Consider the following 22,125-nt stretch of genomic DNA (forward strand, 5'->3'; position numbering starts at 1 on the left):
GATGTCATTTATTAATTTCCAGAATACCTCATTCCTGAAATAATCATGAATGTTAATGGATCTATGGTCTGCCACAGACCATTTCCGAATGCTGGACTGCGGCAGTGAAGTAACTGGATACTACTACATGGCTGTGAACTCTTAACTCTTTACTGCTGACTCACTTTCTGGCCTCAGAGAAACCGTGCAAACTGTTTCCCTTCATACGAAAGGAATGCCTTCCCCCACCTTTTCCCAAAGCTGCAAAAGACTAGAAACCGCTGAGTGCCGGGGATAGAAGGCTTTGGCAATGTCTGGCTTTCACTAAATACTGTAAGGATCAAGGGTCTTATAATTCCTCATGGAAAACTCCCTGCAGTTGTTTACCTACAGATACAATAGTATGTATCTTGATTGCAGGGAAATATGAATGTAGTTTAGTGAAATGTTAGATTTCTCTAGTTCAGGGTTAACTTAGTCTTCAGGAGGAATAGCATGCAAGTGTGATATCAGTCTAGTGCACTTCTGTCTAATAAGTATATCCTGCACTCAGCTTACGTGATACTTTTACAGAGCTTGACTATCGAGCAGTTCCCTCTCTTGTGGAAGAACCAAGGTCTGATTTCTTGCTGTGGAAAAGCACAAAATAGCACTGTATTGGGTTTAGTGGCAAGGTGTTGGTAGTGAGGGATGAAGAGGTGCTATGGGGGTGGCTTCTGTGAGCAGAGACCACAGGGGCTGTCTCTGCATTGTACAGAGCTGCTGCTAGCTGGCTCTGAAGCGAACCCACCATCACCCAAAGATGAGCCCTTCAGCTGAGATGGTGGTGCCTCTGTGGAAACATATTTAAGAAAGGGTAGAAAATGCTGTGCAGCAGCTGTGAGAGAGGATGGAGAAAAAAGGTGAGAGAGAAACAGCCCTGCAGACACCAAGGTCAGAAAAGAAGGAGGGGGAGGAGGTGCTCCAGGTGCTGGACCAGAGATTCCCCTGCAGCCCATGGAGAAGACCATGGTGAAGAAACCTGTCCCACTGCAGCCCATGGAGGATGCCACGTGACAGCAGGTGAACATGCCTTAAGGAAGCTGCAGCCCGTGGAGAGCCCATGGAGGAGCAGGCTCCTGGCAAGAGCAGTGGCCCATGGAGGAGAGCCCAAGCTGGTTTTCTGGCAGGACCTGTGGCCTGTGGGGGACCAACACTGGAGCAGTCTTCCTGAAAGACTGCGCCCCGTGGGAGAGGATCCACACTGGAGCAGTTCCTCAAGGACTGTATCCTATGGAAAGGGCCCATGCTGGAGCAGAGGAAAAGTGTGAGAAGGAAGGAGCAGCAGAAAGGAACTGTTGTGGAGTGACCATGACCCCCGTCTCTCTGTGCTGTTTGGGACCAGGGAGAGGAGGTAGAAGAGTTGGGAATGAAGGAGTGAAGTTGAGCTTAGGAAGAAGCAGGGGAGGGGGAATGGTGGTTTTAGTTTTGTCTGTTTCTCACCATCCTACTCTTTTTTTTTTAACTGACAATAAATTAATCTTCCCTGAGTGAAGTCTGTTTTGCCTGTGACAGTAGTTGGTGAGTGATGTCTCTGTCTTTATCTCAACCCACAAGTTTTTTTCATCTTATTTTCTCCCTATGTCCTGTGGAGGAGATGGAGTGAGAAAGCTGCTCTGTGGGCACCTGGCAGCCAGCCAAGGCTAATGCACCACAAGCACAAAGCACTAAAAGTAAGAATAAGCAAAAACCAAGCTGCCTGTGCTGGATGTGGCCAGTAAAATTGGAAGCAACACTTTTGGAGTGTTTTCTGAATGGCTTTTCACAGCTCTGTGTTTGCAGAGGCAAAATCCAGTCATACACAGGACAGGGTTAATATTTTCAGTTGTCATGATACAAACTATTTACTAACCTCAGTCTCAAACATCATTTTTCTAAGGTCACCCATCAATCTGAATCATTCATAGTAGGCTTCACTCCTAATGTATTCTTGGCTAGGAATATTTATTAATAAATATTAATTATCACTTGAAAGACAGCATTGAAGTAGTACTGTTAATTATTTTATAAAACAGCTAATGAAATGTAACACTAAAAATACAGTATGTCTTAGTAGACTCTAGAATCAGGATAATGCATTCTCTGCAGTTCCAACATAAAAAGTTGATTGATCATCAGTTTTCCAAAAAGTCTGCTTTAATAATTAGCATACATTATGTATAGATTGTTTGGGGTTTTTCTAAAGCAATGTAACTATTGTCACAGGTTGATTGTGACTCTGCTATGTGTTTAAAGAAAAAAAAAAGCTTAGATCCTCAGACAACAACTATATTTAAGAAAACAGTAGCATAATGATGTGGGTAGTCAGTCTATTATAGACCCAGAGAAATCTCAGCCATCTAAGAAGTCCTTTAAAGTCTTAAAGCTAGGTATAATTATTTCTGAGACATTTTGTAATTACACTGTGAAGTCCATAATCCTTTATGTTAAAAGCACTTCTAATTACAAAGCATCTTCCCTTGAGTAGGTATGTGAGTTGGTTTGCTCCTGCTCTTTATTAAGTAGTGTTTTCAAATGCTCTTCCCCCATCTCAAAAATCAGGAAAGAATAAGCAAGAAAACAGTAACTAATCTTATTTAAGTCTAAGGACTACTGATGTATTATTGAGCTAGACAAACTGAAGTCTACGGTGCTCTCTATTTTATTCCTGAAAAGTGAAAGCACAAATGGCATCATTTCAGTGATTCTTGTACCAAATGCGCTTAATTTAGGTGCTCTCCCAGCTGCAGCTTTTCTGCTTTCTTGCCCACCTAGGGAAGTTGCCTAGAAAAGCTGCCTAGAACAGTTGCAGAATATTGTTCTAATCTGCGCTCGACTCCCTGAGTGATCATGCATTTCAAATAAAAGTCACTATCTTGCAGAATGACTAATGTGTTTTCAGAGACAAATGATTATTCAACAATAAACGCATTTATCTGAAATCAGAAATTACTAAATAGTTGCTGCAAATAGCTAGCTATTCCAGTTTCCCTGAAAAGCCATTTCATCTTTGGATGGCATGGTCAAGGTGGTTTTCCTCATCATTACAGGCATTGTCTGCAAACTACGTTAAGATCAGAATTTCATCTAGATAAGAAAAGTACAGTCTCTAATAGTTTCACCTCTGCGACCACTGAATTCAATAAGCAATTCTCTCAGTTCCTCTTATCTGGCCCTGACATGGTACCATGTTTAGTTTCCACAAGAGTTGTGATCAGTGAAAACAAAGCAGGTTTTGTCACTGGCAGCATTAGCAATGACTAAAGGCAGTAGCAATCTAATGGATAAAAGTAATTTTTATTTCTGTGACTTCTACTTCTCTACAAGGGTTGGGTTGGTTGGGTTTGGGGTTTTTTTTTTGGTTGGTTGGTTGGTTTTGGCATTTGTTTGGTTTTTGGTTTTCTTTCCCCAGAAAATTCCAACTGCTACGTTCTGGTTTTCACTTGGAAACTCCCAGGACTTTTTGCACTACTCTTGTTTTCCTTCATCTAAACCTTTCTCTATGTCTGATGCCATTACCTAGATGTCACCAGCTTTAAGCTCTCAATTTCTTCTGCTATTTTTCTATGCCTTGCTCTGGTGACCTCTTTACACGTGTAACCTGTTATGTTGCTCCTTTTGTGGCCTTCCATCACCTTTTCCGGATTCCCTTTGGCCACATTCAAGCAAAAGATACTTCTTGACTGAGGAAGTGGGGAAGGGACAGGTGTTTAAGCAATGTAAATTAAAAAACTCCCAACATTTATATCTGTCTTGCTCTATCTGTAGTTCATATTAAGTCTTTTTATATGGAACTGGTCAGCCTCCTTGTTTATGTAGCATTTTTAGCATAACTGTCTTCCATACTAACCAAGCTGCTGTCCTGAGATGAAATGCTTTTGACTACTTAGAGCTGCGCCCTATTCCTGACAGATCATACAGGCCACATGTAATATAAAGTCCCTATTCAGTACAGAGACGGGAACACCACAATGAAATCATTTTATACAACAGAGATGTATCTCTCTGCAAATCTTCCACGCGCAGGCAACAACTGTGTCTCCACACCCTTCCCGCAAAGCAATGGCATTCAATTGTGCAGACAACATATATTGTAACCCCATATCCTCCCGCATTCTGGTACACTGTTTAACAAACGGACCGTGAAACGGATTATTCACCGTGGGCGGGCAGTGGGTTGAGTCCTGGCCATGGGCCAAACTGACCTCTTACATTCTTAGCATTCATAAGCCTTTGAATCATTAATATGGTAATGCAGCTAATAGGCTGCAGTCCGAGGCAATGGGCGTACACCCTCAGTCTCACTGCTGCGGAGTGGTTTTCTAAAAGAAAAATGATCCGTTCTCTGTGTGTAAATGTTGTCCTCCTCTCCTAATTCCCAATCGGTAGCTCTCAGAGTACCCTGCTCAGAGGGGGATGCTTCAGCTGCTTTTGTGCATTCAGTACCAGACCACATTCCGTCAGCGGCCGTACCCACCCGCCCTTGACAGTGCTGTGGGCTGCGCTGTTAAAAATAAGCCAGGCTTTGTGCAGTCGTAGCTTCTGCTGTGCTGTTTGTCCTGGGGCTGATGGACTTGCGAGAAATGGTGCTCTTCTTCCAAATGTAATCTGAGAGAATCATTTGTCAAGCAGGCTAGAAGCGGTATGCTGATGTGGTTTGGACATGTGTGACAGATGAGTAGGACCTGTGCTGGTGAGGGAAGGCTGGCAGCCAGGAGCTGCTCAACACCGCAGAAAGAGGGTAAGGAAGAAAACCGTGACTCACCTGTGAAACCCAAGACCTGACCAGAGCCATTTATAATTTATTTTAGCTGTGAAATTACTTTTATAAAGTGTTTCACACAGTAAGATGAATCACTTTTATTTGGAAAGCTACACATTTCATCTCAAATATAGGCTTGGCTTAGTAAGTGTTAAATAACTGACAGTCTAGACAGGACTCCAACCCTTTGTCGTACAGGTCTAATTTTTTTCTTTTCTTCTCAGAGAATAAAACCATGAGAAGTTATTTCGTGTAATGCAACCTACACCTACCCTTTCCCCCCTTCCCACACCTTGCAGTACAGATCTCTACTGTCAAGTGTTGCAAGGTGTTTTACTCAAGAGTCTTAAGGAGGCTGAGCTGGATGGGATAAGAGGCAGATGCTCTTCTGCTTTAGCAACAAAAGACAAGAAAGTAAGTCTAGAACAGATCCATTGGTTGTGCTTGGATTTGATCAGCTTAATTCTAAATGACCTGGGGAAAAAATAATGAACTGGTGAAGCTTTTTGATTCTATTAAAATCTTCAGGGTAGTCAAAACTGCTATCAGTTGGAAGTTCAGAAGTATTTCATGATACTGATTTGAATAAAACAAGACCTGATTAAATTTAGTACCCATAACTGCATAACACAGGGAAAACCAACTCTGTGTGTCTGCAGTGACGGGACCTAATTTAGCTGTTACCACCCTCAAAAGACATCTTGGAGGTAGTGTGGATAGTTCAATGAAAAAAAAAAAGTTCAGCAGGAGTCGAGGGGAACACAATGTTAAGATTTATTAGAAAATGAAGACCAGAGCAGGAAGCATAAATCAATAGCCATGATTTGAATACTGTCACTCTCATTTCACAGAGGCTGCAGTAGAGCTAGTACACATAGAGAAGCGTGATAAGCAAAAACCATCACAGGAGTGGAATCAGGGAGGTTTAATTAGGCTAGTACTTCCAGCTCAGAAAATGTTGGACAGACAGAGAAAGACAGAACAAAACAAATATTAAAACCTTCACCTTATACACAGCTGCAGTGGTCATTAGGAACTGTTAGACACTGTTTCTCAGAACAGAAGAATCATGGGGCACCAAATCAAGGCATCAGCTTTGTAACAGAAAATACTTCTTCATAGAACAGAATTCAGTTGTGTGTGGCAGGTGATGTCATCGGAGACTTTGGAGGCTGAAAGTGTAACTGGGTTAAAAAAGCAATTGCATAACTTAATGGATGCTTCAAAAGGGCTATTAAACATGGTGGTCCAGATCCAGTCTTTGGTTCAACAAATCCTTAGTCACTGATTGCCAGGATGTAGAAGGGCATTTTGGGGGAAGCATTACCATACTCTTTCCCTGGCACCCATCACTGGCTACTGTCAGAGATGTAATTCTCGATTAGATGAATCTTCCATGTATTCTAGACCAGCTGCTGTCAGTGTACTCATTTGGTCAGAATATGTTTTTTCTCCTGACAATCTTTAGCATGACTTCTGGTTAAAAGACCATGTTGTCCTCATTCTGGTGTCTCCCACACTCAAAACACCAGGACTTTACTGATAAGCCCTGCATTGTATTGGCATCTATTCAGAGCTGATTAAACTCCAAAAGCAAGTCAGCAGTATCTCAGATTCATCATCCTCTTACAGCTGTACCACTCACTCACTGTGTGATACAGATAATGGAGAACACACGGTCCAGCTAAAATTTGTTTTCACTCTGTCCTTCAAACATCTCAGTTCCCCAAAATCTCTGATGTGCAGAGAGGCTGGAGAGTTGAATGTAGATAAATTCCTGCCTTAATTTTGTATTCCCATACTCTTGGTTGTAGCTGTAAGAAAACATAACCTGGATATTTTACTGACTTTCTTGAACACGCGGTGCAGCCAATTCTCTGTCTCTGTTTGTTTATGTAGCTAAGTGACCTATTAGAATGGAAGTTAAAAACACAGCCACACCAAACACACATTCTGCCTGACAAAACAGGCAGGTACATGTCTCCCTCTTCTCCAGCTGCTGCAGCTGTTGCATAAAAATCACTACAGCCAACTCTGCAAAAAGTCCTAGATGAGTTATTGTTAGCATTGAGGCTAAACACAGGGACAAACAAAAAGCTGAAAGACAGTACTTGTTTCCAAAGGACAGAAAATGTGTTACAAATGAAAAGACAGTAAGTGCTGGGAAGTGCAAAGGCGACTGAACTCAAATATGTTAATATTCAGGGTTGGAGTTATAGTGAGTTTCCATTCATCTTATCAAACAATGAAAAACATGTGTGAAAACGGAGCTAGAAGCTCCTTTCGACAAGATGGTGGAATTCCTCCAGTGTTCCTTCATGTTGTCTCAGACATTTAATCCATAAACATATTTACCCTTGACCTGATGCAGTGACCTCTGCTTTAACATCACAAAATTCAGCCCATATCTGTGGGCTAAACCACAAACACCAGCGTTATCTCCACTGACAGCTGCAGTTATAAAGCAGACAGGTGAGCAGCATTAAAACAACCCCCCTGAGTACTATGTTTGAGTATAGGTGGCAATTAGTGACACCACAACTTCCACAGCAACAAGCTTAATGGGAGGGGAGAGGAACAAATCAATAAACTGTTTGGGGACCATATGAAATACAGTGGCTTTTCTAGGCAAAATATAAGCTGTAAAATGCCTGTGATAAATGTATACGCTGCTGTTAGCCTTATTGGACTGTACGCTCCTGTGTGTGTGTCTTGCTGTCTCCAGTCTCCCTTTAAAAGGTTTGACCATGCTGTCAGGTTCTTGAGCTGTTTCTAGACTCTTCTGCAGCTGCAATATCTCTGGAACTCAGGCGCTTCTCGCAGATTTTGTCACAAGAGTTTGACAGATTGGAAAGGAGGTGGTGGTAGAGATACATGGGTACGTACTTGCACAGAGCATGACTTCCCATGCTTTGTTTCCTCAGGAAGCCAGGCAAAAAAACTAAACCAAAGCAACCAACCAAGCAAAAAACCAAAACACACACACACACACAAACAAAAAAACCCCCAAACAACAAAGCCAAACTGATTTAAGATTTTTTTTCCCCCCTTTTTTTTAACTTGCATGAAAACTTTCAGACTAAAGAGGGATGAAAGGAACAACACTGACCCTGGGACCTTCCTCCTGAAGGTGACCATGGGGTTAGTGGCATTTGCTAGCCTGCTACAGAGTGAATCTACCCTGTGGATTATATTTATTGCTTTGGTACTTAATGTAAGTGTTAAAGAGCTTTACAACACTGGATAGACCCTTGTTGATGTTCTTATGTAACAAAATACAGCATATTTATCATTCTGAAAAAGAAAATAGTAGCTATCATGTTAACTATTCTGCTATGACATAAATTTCTCTCTAGTCCTTAAAAACTCCAGTAAATAGAAATAGTCCTAGCAACAACCCTGATATAAACACAAATGTGTTTCCTGAAAAGCAGGAAGCAGCTTAACAATCATATCATATGACTAGCTAAATACAGAAGAACTTTGCTGGGGTTTTTCCAGGGCATTAAAGCAAATTTCCATGTGACTTTGTGGGAGATGACTGTTGCTTGGGCTGCTATTACTGGAAAATCCTTTTACTCTGTTAGCATGGGCACCTTACACATTTTGTCCTGCCTTGTGAAATTCATCATCTTGTAGGTAGCCATTTCTATTTTAGCCTTTGCAAGAGCAAGGAGTACGTGAGAAAGGCTGAAGACAAGAACACTGGAGTCTCTGCAACCCCACGTGGCCCCATCAGTTTGTCTTGATCATGAACATATACGGCTTTTTCAAGGCAGCTAGATCTCGCACAGGAACAATATGAATATTTCATTTGCTGTTTCTGATACCACTGCTAAGACTGACAGCCAAAATCCCTATCAGTGCTGACTGACAGGAATAAAGAACTACATAGGCTCTGCCCATCACATTGGAGCACCAAAGAGTTGTCCAGTGGAAACAAACTCTTCTAGCCTTTTACCAGCTAGAAATGTCAGTCTAATCCAGACTTGGCCTAAAAGTCAGATCTTCCTTAATCCATGTCCTGTCTATCATAAAGGGTCATGCCACTCCCTAAAATGCAAGCATGGACCTCTTTTACTATTTAATCTTTTGCTTCCACACCTGGGAGCAAGAGATACTTTGAGAATGTAAGTCATGTAAACTAATTGTTCAGGAGGCTGTCTGGAGCATGAGTTTGCAAAATTGGGCTGATAGTTTGTAGCTATTGTGACATCTTACTAATTTTTCAGGCTGAATATATTAATTGAGTTTTTTTTTTAACAACAGGAGTTAAAATTCCAAAAGGAAGGAAAAGCATTGAGGGGAGTAAATCTGCAAGTGAAATCTTAAGAAAGCTTTCTTCCTATTTTGTGCATGGTGAAAAAAGGCATACTCTAAATATTAGATTAGCCTATGAAGTGAATGGGAAGAAAAAAAGACTATGAGTTATGAAGGTTAGAAGTCAATATATGTTGTAGGTATCTGAGAAAGAGACTACACAGCCAAATACAAGTGAAAAATCCATTGTATTTACATTGAATTTACAATGTATTCCCATGTTAATCTATTTATAGAATGAATCTCATGGACTCGGTCAGATGAAGCACCTAGAGAGAAATCTTTAAAGACATTTAGGTGCCTTAAATTTCCAGGAGGTGTTTAGCGGGGTTTTAAAATACATCCAGAAGTAATCCATAGCAGTTAAGTACATAGTAGGATTTTGAAACACCTAAGTACCTTTAAAATCCCAGACCAAGCCTGTGGAGACTTAGAATATGCAGGCTTTTGTAGACACAGGTTATAATGGCACCTCCACCTCCTAAGTCAGCTGAACTACTAAGTAAACACAACCATGGATGAAAAGGACTTGAAGGTACATTTACATTCAATGACCAACAAACGGGCGTTGCTTCTTTTCAGATTACTAGCAATAGAACATGGAGAAGCTGCAGGTTGATTCAGGTCTGACTTGCATATTAGAACATATTTACGTAGCTATAAAATGTGTACAAGTGAGATGCAAATTCGTTGGGTAAACTGTTGCTCACCTTCGTCAGGCACACGGTTCTACAGTTTTACACGTACTTCAGTGGGTTACTTTGTAGGTGTGGGAAACTGGCTGAAGTTTTGGCCTCTAAATGGTGTTTGACCAACTGCTGCTCCCAGACAAACCTTTCAAAGATGACAGCCACTGGCAGTGCAACCTACACAGCTTTTCAGGAGGCACATGGACTAAAGACTCTACTACAATACACTCTCATTCCTTCTTTTACCCGCCTCCACTGGCCTACCTACATCCTTTTTTTCTTTCTTACTTTTCTTCTCAAAACGTAATTTGATTCAGATGATCAAATGAGTTTAATGTACTGCTGGATTACAGGGTTCAAGGCTTATCTGCATGAACACAAAGGAGCACAGAGGAGCAGTGGCAGGTGTGGGAACCCAAATAACATACCCAGAGAAAAGGAGCTCCCACCCTGACTCCTCCCAGAGAGGGATCAGCCCGTGGGCCAGGTGTGACACCCATCACCACAAGTCAATGGGTGAGGCTTCATGGGTTACTGTACAGAGAAGGGTTACTGCCTGCAGGGGTATGGGACTCTAGGGGATGGAGGGGAAGAGCATCTTTGGGATTGTACAAGATGACTTATGGGGTGTTTAGAGGAGGAATCAAAGGTGGGGAAAAGGGGGGATAAAGGTGGTTTGGTATGGAAAAATAAAAGGATATGGGGCTAAAATGGCCTGGTTGGGCGTAAACAGGTTGCTGGTCAGTACATCTGTCTGGCTATGCCTTGCACCTGATCACCTCAGTCTGTCTTGTCTTATTAAACTGTATTTTTATTATTTTCCTGTGTGAAAGGGGAGTCTATATTCTGTGCATATGTATGTGTATGGTGGTCTGAGTGCCAGCAATTAGAAGGGAGGGCCACAAGACATAGGGTCCTGTGTGTCTGTGATGGAGCAACTGGCGACACCAGAGTGCATGCACATTATGTGGATCTGTATGTCAGTGTGTGGTCACTAGTAAACACCATGCCAGGCTAGCTGGAGAGTAGGGTAAGAAGCTTGGGAGTCAAGTTCTGGAGCAGCCATAAATCCAGGTGAGATAATAAAGAGACCAGAGGATCCATGAGATGGCTACTGGAGGGACCACGGGGTCCAAGCCAAATACTGGGGAGACTGCGGTGGGATTTGGGGGTCAGCTACTGGTAAGGTCACAACTCTCCACCAGCTACCAGAGAGACTTGTTTGCATGTTTGTGTCTCTGTGTGAGGCAACTGGGGATCCAGGGGCCAGATACTGAATGGGCTGAATGTCCTAAGACCAGCTACTGGAGGAGGGAGCCGTAGTTTGTGTGTGTGTGCCTGTATCTATAGGTCTGAATACCAGCAACTGAGGTGGAGCTGTGAGCCTCTCGAGATAACACTTCCAGGTGCCAGCAACTGGGAAGACTTTGGATCTGGGGGTCAGCTACTGAATAGTATGAGTGTCTAAGACCAGCTACTGGAGGGATCCATATAGTATAGATGTATGCAAATACATATATATTTGCCATTAATGGGCTTCCGTCTATCAGCCAGAGAGGAGAACAGGATGAAGCCGTCAGTGCTGTTTGTGTTTGCATGAGTGCTGTGTTTTCTGCCTGTGTCAGTCAGTGCTGCCAGCCATGTGTGTATGTATACGTGGCGCGTATGCGTGTGCATATGCATGTGCATGTGCTTATTGGGAACACAAGCTCAGCCCTCCCTGTAGCTGGACCTGGGATCTAACCGAATTTTAAAAAGTGGCATACCAGCAGAAATGATGGCAAGTTGATGGCACACAACAGTATATGGAAGGATCTGCAGAGCCTGGGAAAGCCAGGCCTGGAAGGCATATTCAAGGACATATAGATTCAAGCAAAGCCCAAGACAACCTCGCTAATCAGAATACTAAACAGATGACTTGCTCGTGGATCTCTTCCAAAAATGCAGATCACATACAGAAGGACATTTATTTTGAGTCCTTCAGCAGAAAAAAGGCACATAGTATCCAATCCTGCGCTGGTGGCTGCTTGCAAGGCAAACACGCTGATCCTCCAGCTGCTTCACTGATGTCAGAAAGACATCTGACTCAGCCAAGCATGGTGTCTGTGGGCTACTTGGAGGTCATTTGCAAGAAGCTGCTAGCCCTACTGGAGAACATTTATGAAAAGGCAAAGTTAGAGCACATAGTCTAGCTGACATCGGTCATGTCACAGCAACACAAGGGTGGGCAAGAAGGAGGTGGCCTCCCAGCCTAGGTACAGATTTTGGGTTATTTAGGGGTTTATTCATTGATGGGGGTTATCTTAACTGTTTCCAAGCTGGAGAGAGGACCCAAGATTCTTCTCCAGGAGAGTCCCAGCTGGGTCACCTTTGATCAAGCAGATAATGAGGTTCTGTAACTCTGGCCTCAGGGCTGCTCCTGCACAACAGCAGAGATTTGGTCAGACAGGAAAGATGCGCACAGACAGATGAATGCCTCCCACCAGGGCTATATAGCCGAATATGCTACCTAGACAACGGCATCCCACAGAAAAGTCACACTGGCATTAAAACAGGCAGCCAAGCTAGGCAGCTTTTTCTCTAACCGGGAAAACATGCAACAGCCACCTAAAGGGATCACAAAGGAGATACAGCCAGGTGTGGGAACTTGTTTCCTCTCTGGAGGAGAAAGAAAATCTCCCTTTTTCATTAAAAATCAAGCTATCCAAACTCTACATATTCCAGGGCATGCTCTGTATTCCGGTGACATGAGCTCTCAGGAAAGTTGTTCCATAGAGACTGCTTGCCTTCCCAGTTACAACTTCCAGGCAGCAGCTTGTTATCTGCTGGCAAAACCACATCAGAAAAGAGCGATGCAAAGAAGATGGCCGTTGGCAAGGCATTGAGACGGTCCACCCATTTCTTTGGATGCTGCCACTCCAGTGAAAGTTGCAATCTGCCCAGCCTACGGGGCAGAAGGCCATGGAATAACAGGGGAAGCCGATGATGTCCGCCTGCACGCAGCAAGGACAGGATTCCTCGGTGGGTGAAGATGACAAAGCCGCGTTTACCAAGCACGTTTTCTGGTGAGAAGCACAGCACGGACGGGAGCCTTCTGGGGCCGGAGAGCCCCCCCGGGACCCTCACTGCGGATGAGCTTGATGTTACGAAGCGGAATGGGGGGAGGGGGGGGGAGGATGTCGCCCCCCTTGACACGGCGGCGGGGCGAGGGCGGTCCCCGACGGAGGCGGCCGTTGGCGGAGCGCGCGCGGGGCGCCGGCCGTTGGACAAGCCGCAGCAGCGCGGGGAAGGAAGGCGGGGGGGGGGGGGGGAGGTGGGCGCGCACCGCCTCGGAGCCCATAAAAGCGCCGCCCGGTGGGCCGGCACCGCGCATAGCCGGGCTGGGCGGTGGGAGAGCGGGCAAGGCCAGCCGAGGTCCGCGGGGGGTCATCGCCATGAGGGAGATCGTGCACATCCAGGCGGGCCAGTGTGGAAACCAGATCGGGACCAAGGTGAGCCTGAGGGAAGCCGGGGCTGCCGCTGCCTGCCCGCCCACCGCTTGCGGAGCCTCTAAGCGCCTGGGAGATGCGCCCGGCCGCTTCTCTGGGCTGTTTCGCCCCGCGGGGCTGGGTTGTGCCAGCCGCCCCCCACTGCCGGCCGCTGCCCTCCCGTGTCCCGAGAGAGGCGCTGCCGAGAGGCACCGGGCGCGCTCGGGACGAGGGGCACAGCGCATCTCACCTCTCCCCGTGACCATAAAAGGCTTTGGGAAGTGCCGAAAGCAAACGGGACTTATTTTTTTATTTTTATTATTTTTATGTTTAAATTGGCCAGGCCGTGGCTTAAAAGCGGGGAAGGGCGGCAGAACTCCGAGAAGCCCCCCCAAAAACCGAAACGCCGCAGCCCGTCCGAGCGAGGAGTTGGGCGGCCGTTTGTCCGTTGGGTTTAAATCCTGGTGCCTGCCCAGCTTGTGCCTGCCGCCCCATCCCGTCCGGGGTAGGGAGGGGCGGCGGGCACGCCAGGAATCCGGCAGCTGCGGCCGGGCCGAGCTACCCCGCGGGACCGCTGCCCCCCGCCCGGGCACTGGGCAGGGCCCCCGGTTCTCCGCAGGGGAGTTCCCAACCCTCTTCTCCTTTTCCTCTCTTAGTTTTGGGAAGTGATAAGTGATGAGCATGGCATTGACCCAGCCGGAGGCTATGTCGGTGACTCAGCGCTGCAGCTGGAAAGGATCAATGTCTACTATAATGAATCGTCGTGTAAGTGTGGGATGGGGAGGGGTACGGGACAGGGGACTGTAGGAAGGCACACACATATCTGGGAGAGAATGGGTTTGTGAAGCTGTACTGCATATCTAGTCATGCTCCTTCCGTGCCATCAGCCCCCCATCTGATCCTAGCTCACCCCATTATGCTCAGAAAAGATTATCTACTTTCTTACGAATTGATAACTGGGTGTTACCTCCCCAGGCAGAGAAAAATGGCACAAGGGGCAGTCATTACAGTCTGGAGGTGGAGGCTTGTTTATTATTTAACACTATGCTAGGTGTTTGCTCTTTAAACATATGATTATTTAATCAGATTTGTCTCATCAATTGCCCCAAATTAAACTGTTGGTTACAGAAGCCTGCATCTGTAGTACTCTGATTTCATGCCTGAGAGGGTTGGGCCACAGGTGATTCATTAATAAGGTGCCAAAGGTGCCCAAGTCCTCTGACTCAGTCTGGTGTTAAAGGGTGTTAAAAGTGTAAAATGGGGATCATGAGTCCTTTGGTCTATTGACATGAACCTGTAAATGTGAATGTTTCATCTTTCGTCCAGCTCAGATTAATTTGTATTATTACCTGAGTTTCTTTGAACAATTTCAACTGGATATAGATTCTTTTTGTGCGTTGTGGTAGATATACTAATCTACTACCCTTTGCCACCTACACAAAGTAGTTCTTTCAGTGAAGGTGAATCCTTCAAGCATAAAAGGTTGTGAGCTATGTTAGGATCATTTGAACATAAACCCTTCACTCACCCCATTATTCATAGAAAAGATTATCTGCTTTCTTACAAAGAACATGTCAACCTTTCTTCTAATCAGAAACTTGCCCCCCTTATATCTACTGCTAAAAAAGAGCTTCCAAAATGTAATATACCATCTGTATGACCCAAAAGATGTCAGGTCTGTTTTTTAAGCAGAATTGATTTGTTCCTATGGTGCTGGGGTTTTTTGCCACCATGACTTCCTGTATAGGAAATACTTATATATGTACAATCTCCATTAGACTAATAATATGAGACATCATGTATGTGCATTGAGAGCTATAAGTGTATTACCTTGTTTCAGAACATTAAGGGCATGCTTACTTTTTATTGTAGCCCAGAAATACGTACCAAGAGCAGTCTTAGTGGACTTGGAGCCGGGAACCATGGATAGTGTGCGATCTGGTCCTTTTGGTCAACTCTTTCGGCCTGACAATTTCATCTTTGGTATGTGGACATGACTTAAAAAACCAAAACTATCCAACAGGTGTTTGATGACCAAGTGAATGGTCAAAAACTATTTCAGCTCCCTATTTGAAAGTGATTGTTAGTACTGAGAAGTCCTGATAGCTTAACAATACAATTCCAATTATCTGTAAGTCAGCTACAAGGTCCTGTTAATTGAAAAAGTAATTCTTCTGTTAATCATTCTTTCAATTAGCAAACCACTGAAAGTTTCCTGTGGTATTCAGATAAAGTACATTTGCTTTCCATATATATGAACTGCAGAGAATTCCCTGAGACTACTTCTTTACAAGAAAACACATGGAAATTCTGCAGAAAATGGAGAGGGGGAAAAAAACCTCAACCACAGACCAACCAGACTACTCTTGACTTGAATTCATGTTAAATGTTTGAGCATGAAATTGTTTATAGGCAGTGTAATTCAACTTTTTCAGCAGATCCTTAAAGTATAGTAAACAGTGGAGGAAGACCAACTGTAATATGGAAAACATTGTCATATATAGCCAGTTACTGGGTTATTTTCCAATGTAATGAGGAACAGTCTGAGAGCATGTGGGGAACTTACGGTTTTGCAGAGTTTTTGTTCTAGCCTTTATTGTTTCACTTTGGACTTCTGTAGTGCTTTCCAGCTAAGCTTAAAAATGCACATTACCAGGATTAAATTTCATAGCATCCTTACAAAGTACAGAAGCATTATTGGTCCCTTTGCACTAAAGGAGAAACAGTGTGTGAAAGTTAAGTGATCCACTTGCTGAAACAGGAAGTCTGAATGAAAGCTACCATGAGAACTCTCATGTCCTTCTGGTTTCCAAGTCTCCACTAGCCACAAAACACATTTCCGCCTGCCAAGGCAAGCTTACGTTGCAACTTAGTTTGGTATATTGTGTTAACATAAGGAAGGAACAATGCCAAGGACAGACAGAGGAAAGATAAACATTGTTTGGGTGGTATAAAACAAACTCAAGTCTGGGTTGTTGCTGTTGAGGGGGGGGAGTAAGAAGCCATACAGAGTTACTTTAACCCTTTAACTGACTTAAAACTTTCAATACTGTCACTATTGTTCTCCTGTATACTCCCTGGGAGTGATGTTAAGGGTCTCTTTCAAAGGAATTTTAAGTTACCACATGTAGAAGTAAGCTTGGGGAGAAAAGCCATAGGCAGCTTTATGAAGTATGTTTCTGTATTCAGGTTTCTCCTTTCACCCCTTTCTCCTGCATGAACTACACAAACCCTCTGAAAGTGAATTCACCTGACCTATGGAAATACTTAACTGGAGCTTTACAGTTTGACATACCACCAGTAAAACCAGAGCAAAATCAATTCAGAGTGTCTTCAACAATAGTCCAGTTCACTGTACTCCCTGCCAAGCTAACAATGAACCAACAGCATGTGATCAACTCATATCTGACAGAGGCCCCTGCCAGCATCAGGCACTGTCCTCCCAACCTGCTGAATAATGCAGAATGTCTGCCTGAGCGCTGAAGTAATGATCTTCTGTGTCAAAAGCCAACAAAGCATTTTGTTTTCTCTTTTAAAAATCTGGCCTGGGTCCACAAAGGATTTTGTGGCAGAAGCTGGCAGTTCCATGCTTGCTGTACCCCAGGCTGTAATGGCTCATGCTGGTGGAGGTGTTTTCTGCCTCTGCTTATATACAATTGCATCTGCCCATGTCTCCATAGCAAGTAACCATGGACCATCAATTGGGTATATTGAATACATGATCACCCACTCCAGATACAGGAATTTTAGCTCAGACCAGCAAAGGATTGAGATGGACACAAAAATAATCTTAGTGTGTTAATGTTTGTGTTGAGAAGGTGGTGATCTAAAAGGTGAAGAATCATAGAATGGTTAGGGTTGGAAGGGATCTCAAAGATCATCTAGTTCCAACCCCCCTGCCATGGGCAGGGACACCCTCTGCTAGACCACATTGCCCAAAGCCTCATCCAACCTGGTCTTAAACACTTCCAGGGAGGGGGCATCCACAACCTCTCTGGGAAACCTGTTCCAGTGCCTCTCCACTCTAACAGTAAAGAATTTCTTTCTAACATCTAATCTAAATCGACCCTCCTTCAGCTTGAACCCATTACCCCTTGTCCTGTCACTCCACTCCCTCATAAACAGTCCCTCACCATCTTTCCTGTAGGCTCCCTTCAGAAACTGGTAAGCTGCAATTAGATCTCCCCGGAGCCGCCTTTTCTCCAGGCTGAACAGCCCCAACTCTCTCAGCCTGTCCTCATAGGAGAGGTGCTCTATCCCTGAAGCACAGGTGGAATGATTTTGCTGTACAAGAGCAGCAGGTCTCCTGACCTTCTAACAGCATATGGTTGCCCACCAGGAACTGCTGTGAACTCTACATTTTTGCATTTGTCATTCTTTTCTGGTATACACCCTTGCTAGCGTTGCTGCATATATATGACCCCAATTTAAGTTTTCCGAACTGGTAGGGGCAACCACAACATGGCTCTTTTAGCCAGTCAAGGGAGCTGTCTTTCTCTAAGTCCTACCGTGTGTTCTGCACCAAGGCTGTTCATACTGGGCTTTGAAGCGCTAGTGTGCAAGCTACTGATCTCTCTTCCCAGGTTTGTCTTTTATTTCAAGCAGTGAAGATGGGAAAGGAGTGAAAGAAGATTGCAGGAAATAGTTGCCATTTTAGGGATTAAAAAATAAATGGACGGTTAGACAAATGGCTTCTATGCATGTGCAACTCAACCTGAACATGTGTGATAAACCTACAGTGTGTTGGAGAAAGAAATAGTACCAAGAGCATGGGTAAATTGTAGGACTGCTTTGTGTAGACTTCCTTTAGATCTCAGTAAATGCACAGCGAGAAATGGCAGAGGCAGTATGCTGGAGATGGGCTGCGTACAACACAGAGCTTTCGGGATTGGCAAAAGATCTACCAAGTCCTGATTTTTGTGGACACAGGCTCATTTTCTAATCTAGAGATTTAGTCCTGGTGGAATTTGATCATTTTGTGTGTTTGTCTAGGATTTTCAGAGGTCTGGTAGGTACCTGATAAGTGGAGGGCATCCAGTAGGGTTTCACAGGATCATGATCAAGATTTCCAGGTGTGTGGCAGCCTCATCAGAGCCATGGCACCCCCATACTGTACTGTATTGTCTTGGGTAAGAAGTCTGGAGCTTCCAGGGCTAATTGTACGTTTTATGTGGTGGTGGTGATGTTACAGTTCTATAGAGCCAGTGGGTCTGCAAGTATCAGATTACTGGGCATATACATGTGCATAGCAAGAAATGTCAAATGAAAATGTTGGAGACCCTAGGCAGGTGGCTAACTAGTGGACAAAGTGCAGTGTAGGAGGAGTAGCTGATAGTTGTGGGCTGGAGGGAAGCCATTGGTATTGGTGTAGGCAGCTGCTGCTACAGTTACACTCTGCAGTTTAAATACAAAGGTCGTATTAGTGCAATAGAGACAGGTGGCATCTCGGAGTTTGTGTGATTCAAATTAAGACTGAGGGAGTCTAGCACAGTGGAGGGTTTGAAGGAGGACAGGTCCACCTCTGTATTAGGTGTTTTACCTCCAAATTTAATCTGCAAACTAAGCAAAAGCAAGTAAAATCAGTCTCTACTGATTCTTCTTTTTTCCCCATGAAAATAACTTTTCCACATGTGTGAGAGTAATTCCCATTCTCCTCTTACCTTGTTCTTCATTCCTGTTCTTCATTCTCTGCTATTCTCCATTCTGTCCTTATCTCACTGCCCACTCAAGAAGGACAATATGATGCTTACACCAGGGGCAATCTGCAAAATAAACTCCTAAACTCAGAATTTGGCTTTGTTAGGATCCTTCTACATCTTGGAGTGATGTCTGCTTGTTAGTGTGCAGTCTGATGTCCTGCCCTGTCTGTAGTAGGGGATCTGCTCAAGCAGACCACAGATGGTTACAAGCATATTTAATTCTGGAAGGATATTACTTTGTGCTTTGCCCAGCTGGACAGGAAGTGCTGAGCTGCCAAGGTTCAAAGAGAAAAATATAGAAACATATAGAACAATGCATTAACTAACCAAATACATCATGAGGAAGCCAAGCATTTATGCAGTAAAAATACAGTGCATCATATTTAAACAATCTCCCAGCAAGCAGTTTCCCTGAATCATATGTTTGGCACCAACACAGTGCACTGGGAATTGAAATGAGACATGGTAATAGGAAGGAAGGGGAAGGTCTTGGAGAACAACACAGAAGTTGACAGTGTTATACCTAATTCTGAAACTATTGCTCCTTCTGAATACCACTCACAACAGTACCACTGAGTTCAGTGGCACGATGTATGTATGTAGTAGTCACTGTGAAGAACAGGGGTATTGAAAAAAACAGCTCCCCATTTAATAATCCTCCTTGTTACCTAAGTAATAACAAAATAGTGACATAGCAAAGGATCCAGACTGCCCATCTTAATAAATTGAGTGGCACATAAAAGGAAAATGGAAGCCTTGGGGAGAAAGTAAGGGGCTCATGGTCAGTAATCCAATTCTGCAAGTTAGTGACTAATAGTGAGTTTGTAGGGAAACCAGTAAAATCTAAAAGGCACTTGACCTTCAAGAATGTTATTTCAAAAACTTGGAGCTTCTGCGGATCAGTATTTTCATTCAGGCTAGGTAACCATGAATTAAAAAAGCAATAGTTCTTGATATAACAAGTTAAATGGAACTTCCTAAGCCCAGCCTTATCCTTGAGTGACAACAATGCCTCTGTGTCTCACGGGAACAGTCCAAAAACCTTTCATTTAGAAATGTATATATGTGATTTAGCTTTGTATACAACATGGTCCTTATAAAGTATTTAAATATTAAACAGTAATCTTGTGTTCATGGAATAAGCAGGACTGGGAGTGTGAAAGCTTTCAAAACAAGGAGTCAAGGCCATCTTTGCGTTTATGGAAGGTTAAATACCAAAAAAGAAAAACACCCAGAGGCATAAATGAAAACTACCAGGGATTTCAGGCAAAAGGAGAGTATATAAAAAGTTTATGTTGATACTTCCAAAGACATTTGTAGGCAAAACTGAAGAGCACAGTTATCTACCTGACAGATTTATAGCAGCTTGTGTTACAGCTGTGAATCCATTTAGCATGCAAATAACAAACCTTACTAATAATTTTGTATATTTTTTTTTCCCTATTGTATGTTATTTTAGGACAAACTGGTGCAGGAAACAACTGGGCTAAAGGACACTACACAGAAGGGGCAGAGTTGGTTGACTCTGTACTTGATGTAGTAAGAAAAGAGTGTGAACACTGCGATTGCTTGCAAGGATTTCAGCTCACTCATTCCCTGGGAGGAGGGACAGGGTCTGGCATGGGAACCCTACTCATCAGCAAGATACGAGAGGAATATCCGGACAGGATAATGAATACCTTTAGTGTCATGCCCTCTCCAAAGGTTTCTGATACAGTGGTGGAGCCTTATAACGCTACACTCTCGGTCCACCAACTGGTTGAAAATACAGATGAAACCTACTGCATCGACAATGAAGCTTTGTATGACATTTGCTTCCGCACCCTGAAGCTCACCACTCCAACATATGGTGATTTAAACCACTTGGTTTCTGCTACCATGAGTGGGGTAACTACATCCCTGCGTTTTCCAGGCCAACTAAATGCTGACCTCCGGAAGCTGGCAGTAAATATGGTTCCTTTCCCACGCCTTCACTTTTTCATGCCAGGCTTCGCTCCTTTGACAGCCCGAGGCAGCCAACAATACCGAGCGCTCACTGTTCCAGAGCTCACCCAGCAGATGTTTGATGCCAAAAATATGATGGCAGCCTGTGACCCAAGGCATGGGCGATATTTGACAGTAGCTACTGTCTTCCGTGGTCCCATGTCCATGAAGGAGGTTGATGAGCAGATGTTGGCCATCCAGAACAAGAACAGCAGTTACTTTGTGGAGTGGATCCCAAACAATGTCAAGGTGGCAGTGTGTGACATACCTCCTCGTGGCCTCAAGATGGCTTCCACGTTCATTGGCAACAGTACTGCCATTCAAGAGCTCTTCAAAAGGATCTCGGAGCAGTTTTCAGCCATGTTCAGGAGAAAGGCCTTTCTCCACTGGTTCACCGGAGAAGGAATGGATGAAATGGAATTTACAGAAGCAGAAAGCAACATGAATGATCTGGTTTCAGAGTATCAGCAATACCAAGAAGCAACAGCAAATGATGGAGAGGAAGCATTTGAAGATGATGAAGAAGAAATCAATGAATAAAGAAATTAGGTGCAGTCTTTTCCAGGCCTAATTCTCAAATCTGGATTTCTAATAATTAGGCTTATAAATCTGTATTCAGGCTTAAAAAACAAGAAAAAAAGGGGCATGAGTTTCAGATATTAGAGGTACTCTTCAGAGTCCATTGAGGTCACTGAGAACTGAGGACATTCAGAATTTCTGAAAATCAGACCATTTCTATTCATGAGACTAACGTAAGGCATTCAGCTAAGACTTTGGCCTGAGAGTCTGAACACAGAGATTGCTAGTTTGGGATCTTTTTTTTTTTCCAAACTAAGTTTGTCATCCCTAAAGTTGTACAAGAGAAGACGTAAAATAGGCATGAAAATCTACAAAATAGAGCTGCACTATTTTCATCCAATTATGAGTAAAAGAATCTTGTGGGTTTAAAGTATTCATTCTGTACTGAATGTACAATATTGAACTGCCAGGAACAAAATTTATTCATAATAAAAAGAAGAAAAAGTTTTTAGCTATTCTGTACAGTAACTGTTAACAGTGATATTTGACTCCAGTCCTCTAAAAACAAAATAAAAAAGATTAGTAGCCTCTCAAGCAAAAGTGTTTTGGGCAGTCAATACTATATAAATATCCAGTGAGCTGCAGGCCAGAGGCTGGATTTATGCTATGTGACTTCATTGCTTGCTGCT

The 22,125-nt window shown here is 43.6% G+C and overlaps 1 protein-coding gene across 2 annotated transcripts; it reads left to right on the forward strand.

Annotated features, from left to right (window-relative positions):
• Nucleotides 1-12,714: 12,714 nt before the first annotated feature.
• On the forward strand, nucleotides 12,715-22,030 carry TUBB6 (tubulin beta 6 class V). Of its 2 annotated transcripts, none has more exons than XM_054814149.1 (4): nucleotides 12,715-12,833; nucleotides 13,892-14,000; nucleotides 15,108-15,218; nucleotides 20,394-22,030. In XM_054814149.1, exons 3-4 carry the CDS (start codon nucleotides 15,158-15,160, stop codon nucleotides 21,455-21,457), a joined length of 1,125 nt encoding a protein of 374 aa, XP_054670124.1. In that variant the 5' UTR covers nucleotides 12,715-12,833; nucleotides 13,892-14,000; nucleotides 15,108-15,157; the 3' UTR covers nucleotides 21,458-22,030. The 2 variants fall into 2 exon arrangements, with proteins under 2 accessions (XP_054670124.1, XP_054670123.1); XM_054814148.1 differs by lacking the exon at nucleotides 12,715-12,833 and adding an exon at nucleotides 13,121-13,259.
• The last annotated feature ends 95 nt before the right edge of the window (nucleotides 22,031-22,125 follow it).

The sequence above is a fragment of the Grus americana genome, chromosome 2 (genome assembly GCF_028858705.1).
Source record: "Grus americana isolate bGruAme1 chromosome 2, bGruAme1.mat, whole genome shotgun sequence".
In the NCBI taxonomy this organism is placed as follows: domain Eukaryota; kingdom Metazoa; phylum Chordata; class Aves; order Gruiformes; family Gruidae; genus Grus; species Grus americana.

Excerpts from the sequence above, each read along its gene's own strand:
- TUBB6 (XM_054814148.1), top strand. The coding sequence starts at position 13,203 with ATGAGGGAGATCGTGCACATCCAGGCGGGCCAGTGTGGAAACCAGATC. Across the intron at positions 13,260-13,891 it reads GAAACCAGATCGGGACCAAG|TTTTGGGAAGTGATAAGTGA; the intron begins GTGAGCCTGAGG and ends TTCCTCTCTTAG. Across the intron at positions 15,219-20,393 it reads GCCTGACAATTTCATCTTTG|GACAAACTGGTGCAGGAAAC; the intron begins GTATGTGGACAT and ends ATGTTATTTTAG.